Source organism: Hipposideros armiger, unplaced genomic scaffold (genome assembly GCF_001890085.2).
Source record: "Hipposideros armiger isolate ML-2016 unplaced genomic scaffold, ASM189008v1 scaffold_266, whole genome shotgun sequence".
Lineage (NCBI taxonomy): Eukaryota > Metazoa > Chordata > Mammalia > Chiroptera > Hipposideridae > Hipposideros > Hipposideros armiger.
The window spans coordinates 287,022-295,253 of NW_017731616.1; the positions used below are offsets into that span (position 1 = coordinate 287,022).

The 8,232-nt window shown below is 37.1% G+C and overlaps 1 protein-coding gene across 1 annotated transcript in view; it reads left to right on the forward strand.

The window, feature by feature from the left end:
• Positions 1–8,232, forward strand: part of UBR3 (ubiquitin protein ligase E3 component n-recognin 3) — a 207,722-nt gene that overhangs the window by 97,160 nt on the left and 102,330 nt on the right. The window contains exon 10 of the mRNA XM_019656794.1: positions 1,880–1,966. Coding sequence (XP_019512339.1) covers positions 1,880–1,966 — 87 coding nt within the window. The remainder of the gene's footprint in view (positions 1–1,879; positions 1,967–8,232) is intronic.

An 8,232-nucleotide genomic window follows, 5' to 3' on the forward strand; every position in this document is an offset into this window, starting at 1 on the left:
TGTTCACCATCTTAGCTGTAGAGGGCACAGCGTCACTGGCCCTAATGTGGGATCCGAACCAGGGCCCTGCTGCTCAGAGCCCGTGTCCCAAGCCATCTCTTAACCAACGCGCCACTCAGCTGGCTCCCAAATGTCTATTTTAAAAACATTTTTTATAGCAATAAAATTCACATTACATAAAAGTCACCACTTTAACTATTTTAAAATATACAGTTCAGTAGTTGATAGCATATTCACAAAGTTGTGCAACCATTACCACTAATTCCAGAACATTTTATCAGCCCCCAAATAAATCTCATACCTCCCTATTCCAGCCTCTTCTCATCCCCTGGAAACCACTGATTTCCCTTTTGTCTCTAAGAATTTACCCAATCTGGACATTTCTTGTAAATGGAATCACACAGTATTTGGCCTTTTGTGTCTGGCTTCTTTCACTTAGCATAGGGATCGGCAAACTTTTGAGATGGAAGAGCCAATCCTGTCCCTCACAACAATTTAAAAATTATTCGAGAGCCATAAATATATTTTTACAAATAAGGAAAATTTAAACTAATATTATAACAAGTAGTAGTATTAATTATATCTTTATTAAAATAAGAAAAATTCACACATGTACATACCCAAAGAACTGCATGTGGCTCGTGAGCCCAGTTTGCTGACCCCTGAGTTAGCATAATGTTTACATGGTTCAACTGTGTTGTATCAGTCAGTACTTCATTCCTTTATATGGCTGAATAGTGTTCCATTGGATAGATAGATATCCCACATTTTACTTGTCCATTCATAAGTTGATTCCATTTTTTTGGCTAACATGAATAATGCTTCTCTGAACACTGGTATACAAGTTTTTGTGTGAATGTATGTTTTTAATTCTCTTGGGCACATGAGAGTAGAATTGCTTGGTAACTATGTTTAACTTCAAAGTGGCTGCACCATTTTACATTCCCACCAGCAATGTATGAGAATTTTAATTTCTCCACATTCTTGTCAACACTTTTTATTTTATGTTTTAAAAATTATAACTATCCTAGTATGTGTGGATTGGTATCTTATTGTGACTTCGATTGTATTTTCCTAATGACTGATAGTGTTGAGCATCTTTTCATGTGCTTATTTGCCAGTTGTAGATCTCCTTTGGAGTAATGTCTATTCAAAGTCCTTTCCCATTTTATGAAGAGAGGCTATCGTGATTTATTTTCTCATTTAACTTAACACTTGCCTATTTCACTGGATCTATTTCTCTATAAAACATTATAATTTTCTATCACAAACTCTTATTTTAAGTGGAGTGTACTTATCTTTTTTTTTCTTCTAATTTCTGTTGCAAACAAAGGTACTCACAGGCTATTTACAGTACTCATATATATTCAGCCCTCTTTTGTTGTTTTTTGTTTTTTATTGTAGTAAATATATGTAACATAAAATTTACCTTTTTAACAATTTTAGGTGTCCAATTCAGTGACATTAAGTACCTTCACAGTGTTGTGCAACCATTATCACTATCCATTTCTAAAACTTTTTCATCACCCCAAAGTAAACTCTGTGCCTCTTAAACAGTAACATTAGGGAACTTCTATTTTTGGGATCTTGTGAAATGGAACCTGGTTTTTAGAAATAAATCTATTTCAGTTTTGATTTATTTTAAGGAATATGTTATATAAACGGTAGCAGATTGTGTTCTTTAATTTTCTTAATTGTTATTGGTTGTTACTATTAGTTTGTGAAGGGATGACTTCTTGAAATGGAAAATGTTATTTTGAAAAAAAAAAGTTTACCATTATATATACAATGCATATAACTTATTTTTATGTATTGCATATAATTTGGAGTTGAAAAAATATATATGTACACTGAAAATTTATATAACTTATTGTTTTAGGAAACTCAAGAATATACAAGAAATGTTGTTAGATACTGCATTGAAGCTCTTCAAGATTGGTTTGATGCTATTAACTTCGTAGATGAGGTATGTATCGTTTTGATATATGTAATAGCATTTACCAGTTGTCCAGTGATGTACTTTGTAGGATCTTATTCAGAATCCCATGTTGCATTTAGTTATTATGGCTTTAGTGTCCTTCTGGAATAGTTTCTCATTCTTTTTTTGCCTTTCAGGACAGTGACATTTTGAAGAGTATAGCTTGGTTATTTTGTAGAACGTCCCTTAATTGGGGTTGTCTCATGATTAGGTTCAGATTATGAACCTTTTGCGAGAATACTATAGAAGTGATATTGAAGTCTTTTCACTGCACCCTATGTGGTGGTTTATGATTTTTGTTTGTTTTATTACTGATGGCGTTCTCTTTGATCATTTGATTAGGATGGTGCCAGCCAGACTTCTTCACCACAGAGTTACCCTTTTTCTCATTGTAATTAATATTTTGCGAGGATGCACTTTGAAGCTATGTAACTGTATCAGTCTGTTCACCTAACTTTCTTTTTTTTTTTAAGCTGAGCCATCCTGCTACCTGGTGGCAGCTCAGCGGCTGCTCAGCTCGGGCTGGACTCGAACCGCTGTTGCTCAGAGCTCAAACTCTTGAGCGAGCTCTTAACCAACTGAGCCACTCGGCCGGCCCTGTTCACCTAACTTTCAATTCATTACTTAATTTTTATCTCTAGGGATTCATAATTTCTATTTTATTTGATGGGTTATAATCTTACTAGTTATTTGATGCTCAAACTGTTTCAGATTTGGCCAGCGAGAGCCCCTTTGAGCTGGTTTCTGAGTCCTTTTGACTTGTCCCATTAATCTTTGAGCACTTTCATTCTTTGTGGCCCAACAAGATGTCTCAGGTTCACCTATATTTTCCCTGTTCTATTCCTGGAATCAGTCATTTCTTTCAGGATCCCTGATTCCTTAGTAGAGAACAGTATTTAGAAGGCAAGATCTGGGTGCATGGTGTGCTCATTGTTATTGGGGCCTCACTGCTCTCAGTCCTTCTCAGTGAACAGAAGTTAGAAATACATGCATGTACGCGTATACACGTATTTGCATCTATATTTATTTCTCTATCTAGTATATATATTGAAAGCTGTGAATTCAAACTGATGTTTTAAATTCTAGTATAACATCACAGGACTTCTCATCTCTGCTGCCTCCCTTCCCCCTTCCCTCTGCATGAATACACTCTTCTCCCTGCACTCTGTCAACTGCTCCCCCACCCGCCGCCCTCAATGTGGACACCCTCCCTATCCTGTTAGGGTCTGCCTCACACTGTGGACTACCCCTTTGTGAAGAAGCTCTTCTCATCCTGCTTGTGTTTTGAATTCCCACACCAGGCTCTGTCTCTGTTTGAATGCTCTCATCTTGCTTTGGCTCTGATGCCCACATTGGGCCTTGGCACAAGTGGATAATCTCACCGTGCTTGTATTTTGATTCCCTATTCCAGGATAACTTCTTGTGTCATTGCCCCTTTGCCTCTGTCAGGCTCTGCCTCCTCATCCCAGGTCAGTGCCCATATGGATGCCCTCCTCACCTTGATGGTCTCTGACGTACTGCATTGGGCTTCCCTGCCGTGTGGATGCCCTTTGGACTCTGCTCAGACCTGGCTGCCTGTGCCACACCACACCCTTTGTTAAACCACACACCCACTTCTGTGCAGATACTCTTTTCACCCTGAAGACCTTTGACATTTCATACCATCCCCCTCCCCCCACATCAGACACCTCATCTCATCTCATCACCCCCTCCCCAAGTTACCCTACTCACCCTGGGCTCTGACATCCCACTTTGGGTTCCTCACTTGTAGTAGCTTATTTTGCTCTATTTCCTCCCTTAACCCCACCCGCTAATGGCTTTAGGACTGAATTGTTCATGAAGGGAAGAGCCCCCTGCTATCTTTAATCCTCCCTGCCCAAACTAATTTATCTCCAACATTTGTGTCTGCTTTTAGCCTTCAACCTGGAGTTTGTCCATTATGATTCTGATTCTGCTTTCACCAAATCACCATGATTCTTATCTTGTCTAAATGTTGGTTTTTAAGCTTAAACTTTGTTTATATAAATGGTAACGAGTCAGTATTCAGAGAAAACATTTCCAGCTTCCAGAGCTCCATCCTTCTTTCAACTTGCTTTATCCCTTCACCCCATCTAGGATCAGTGCCTCAGATGGAGCTTCAGCTAGAGTTTGCTCAATCCAGTTCTCAATGGTATTGGAAACTTTAGGACGTATTGTTGAAATGGTAGTCTCATTAAGACAACAGGCAGACTGAAGTAAGGAAAAATTACATTACACACAGACAGTTATGTAGTTAAGTGTTTGACATGAAATTCATCCATGGTTGAACTCAGGGATGGATTTAAGGACAGTTAGAGTCATGTATACAGAGCAGGTAAACTCAAGGAAGTAGTACATTTGTTTTCCACACAGAAACATGTTTTGAATGTTGTAAAGAATTTACATATATTTTTAAGAGAAAATAAGTATAGAACTTAAGGAATCAATAGGTTATGGTTTTTATGGTGTTTAAACTTTTTTTTTTGCTTCTTAAAGTGCTTTGACATATTTATTCTTTAAAATAACCTTCTGAAATAGAGAAAATATTGTTATCACCCACTCTCTTGTAGATGTGAAGTGGATATACAGAGATAGTAAGTGACTTGCCTATAGTTATGCAGCAAATTACAGGTAGTTCTGGGACCAGAGCTCACATCTCAACTCTTTGGTCATATTTCGACTAAATTGGCTATTGTCAGTAAAGAGCTTTAGAGTTAGGCAGACCTGAGTGTAAATTATGGCTGTGCCACAAGCCAATTAGCTATATTATTTTGGACAGGGTTTTTTTCTTTTTTCTTTTTTTTTTTTAAAGCATTGCGGAGCCCATCCTCTCATCTGTTTATTGAGGATAATATTAGCCAATGAGGATTGACTAAGAGGCACATATTACATGTGTAATGAATATTGTTCTTCCATCCTTGTGGGTGGATATCAGAAGTTACTATGGTAATCCACAGATTAAGCAAGTAATATTTTTTTAACTGAATTAAGTAAAATCAACCAGATCGAAAACAGAGATGGAATAAATTTTCCTATAAGGTAGGTCATTTAAGAACCCTCAAATACATGAATATAATGTAGGGCAACATTTATAGGATGTAGCAAGGTAGTTTGACTAGAGTCCCCTGAAAAGAGGGAAGTAGAACATACATTCATCCAGCAAATATTTATTGAATGTTTACTATGTTATGAACATTGAGGGTACAGTGATGTAACAGTTTCTAATCTAAGGAAATGGAATACAAGTAAATGATTAATTTGATTTTGGTGCTTCCATAAAGTTATGACCAGGTGCTGTGGAGAATAGAGTGGAGCATCTGAGTTAGCCTGAGGGACCCAGGAAAAGCTTCCTAGTAGAAATGTCATTTAAGCAGTCTAAAATATAGGTTAATCCAGTGGGTAAGGGATATGTATCATTTGAGGCAGAGGAAATACGTATACAAAGATACAGAAGCTTGGTGGGTTAGGGATACTACCTGTGGTACATGAGTTTATGTGATCGGAGATGAGGCAGGAGAGGTAAGCCCTGTCTTCTCAAGAGGTAGAAGGTTGTCAGGAGGTTAGAAACTACAGGGAACCATTAAAAGATTGTGAATGGACTAAATACTGATTAAAGTAATGTTTTGGTGAGACTACCTCCTGGCAGCATATGGAGGTTTAAATAGAGAGATGTGTTAGTTAATTAAGGTTTTTTTGAATGCAAAACTGAAACTCTATACCCATTAAACTCCCCATTTTCTCTCACCCCTCCAACCTGTACAATCATCATTATACTTTCTGTCTCTATGATTTTGATTAAGTACCTCATATAAGTGGAATCATGCAGTATTTGTCTTTTTGTGAGTGGCTTAGCATAATGTCCTCAAGGTTCATCCATGTTGTAGCATGTGTCACAAATTTTTTTTTATGGAAAGCACACTTTATTAGAATAATTTTCTATAGCCACTAATTCATATATTGAGGAGGATGTTATTCTCATATTGGTTTTGGAAAAAAACTCTTTCAGGGATGGTGACATATCGCAGCTCTTTATAACTATACTGATATTGCATTAGTATAATTATCTGAATGTTGTGGATAAAATTTTCTAACATGAAAAAACTTTACTAAAAATTTGTGAAAGCATTAAAAACAAATAGTACCTCTTTAATTTTTAATTTTTCTTGTTTGTTTAAGAAGGGAAACTGTTGTGTACTTTTACTCTACAGTGATAGTGTAACCCATGGGAGTCACAGATTTAAAATACAAATTTTATAATATTCACAAGGATGCCAAACGCCCATGACATATACTGTACTAATTCTTTCTTTCTTTCTTTCTTTCTTTCTTTCTTTCTTTCTTTCTTTCTTTCTTTCTTTCTTTCTTTCTTTCTTTCTTTCTTTCTTTCTCTCTTTNCAGTTTGCCAACCCCTGGTTTAGCTAGGAAATTCAGGTTTGAAATTCAAGGTGTATTCAAGATGCATTTTGGATATTGATGATGTATTTTGGAAGTATAGTCAACAGGCTTAGTGTTGGATTGTATGTTATTGATAAGTGAGAGGGAAAGACTTTTGGGTAACTATGTATGGGAGTAATATTTTACAGAGGTGGAAAAGATTGATAGAAAAGCAGATTTAGAGAGATCAGAGTTAGTTTTAGATATGTTAAGTTTGTGATGCCTATGAAACATCCAACTGGAAATGGTGAATAAGCAATTGGAATGAGTTGGAATATATGGCTATATGACTCTTGTGCTCAAAGAGAAGTCTTAGAAGACTAAGGTTATACATTTTAGACCCTTGGGAATATAGATATTTATTGCCATGCAATGGGATGAGATCAAGCAGGAAGAGAACAGCAGTGGACCCTAAAGAAAGAACTAACATTTAAATATGGAGGGAGAAGAGAAAGCCAGAAGAATTTATGTCATATAAACCAACAGAAGACGGTGATTCAGGAGGGAGGAGTGATATGATGTTGATATGAAAGGCAATATTTTAGGAGGATTATTCTGACAATTGTCTTGAGGATGAATTTGGATTATCAAGCTTGATGAATTTGGTTATGTGATAATGAGAAATTGTATCCAGGCAGTAGTTTATTTTTACATATGGCGAAACTGAGCCTAAAAATTTAAGTAATTTGCTCAAGATCATAAAACTAGCGTAGGTCAGAATGAACACTGATTTTCTTGGATGGGTGTGTTAGTGATGGGGAGATGGGAGAGAAGTGATCTGAGCAGATTATTAAATATGCTGTATTTGGAAATGAAGTTAGCCACGTTTTAAAAGACTCTTGATACCTCCTCTTCAAATTGTTCTCTGGCAAAGTTGAGTCAGTTTACACTTGTGCCATCTTAGAGGGTATAATGGTACCCTTTCACCCAAACCCTTGATAAAATGGGAGAACTGTTTGGATTCCCCCCCCCCCCTTTTTCAGCATTTGGTTTTAGAAGTTTGTTTATTCATGAATTATCTGCCACTTTAGTTTGGTTATGATAGTTTATTTATGGTAACTTGTAAGTGCCATTAAGTTTTTTTTCAGTAAGAGATAGGGAACAGAATGTGTAAAATAATATATATATATTTTTATAAGATTTACCATCTTAATCATTTTTTTTTTTTAAGATTTTTTATTGGGGAATTGGGGGGATGGGAACAGTGCTGGGGAGTTGGGGGAAGAGGAACAGACAAGTTGCTGTCGTTTTTTGTTCTTCAATCTAGTTGTGGAGGATGTTGCTTCACTGGCCCAAGTTGGCACAGAGACTGCAGCCCACGCCGTCGCCGGCGACTCATGGCAGCCCAGCTCCAGGTTGAGCTGTTGTTCAGCATCTCAGCTGCGGAGGGCAGTTTCACTGGCCCTCATATGTGGGATCCGAACCGGGGCCCTCTGGCGTCCCAAGCGAGTTCTTAACCATCGCGCCACTCGGCCGGCCCTAAAATAATATTTTTATAAAGCTAAATCTTATGTGGATAATTTAAAACAGGGTGACTGTTGGCTAGGAAACTAGGTAAATAATATTTGATCAGGATGGTAGCAGAAATATGGGCAAATAGGAGTGAACCTACATGATAATATCAAGGAAGAATGAACAGGATATGGAGATTGAGCATGATGAAGGAACAGTCAACAATGAATGTGAGACTTTAGCTTTTGTTAAAGGCCCTGAGTAATTTATATATGTAGCTGATTTGTTTAACCTATTTGACTTTGATGCTGCCTGTACTTTTATTATACATTGGTGCCCCAAATGTCTTT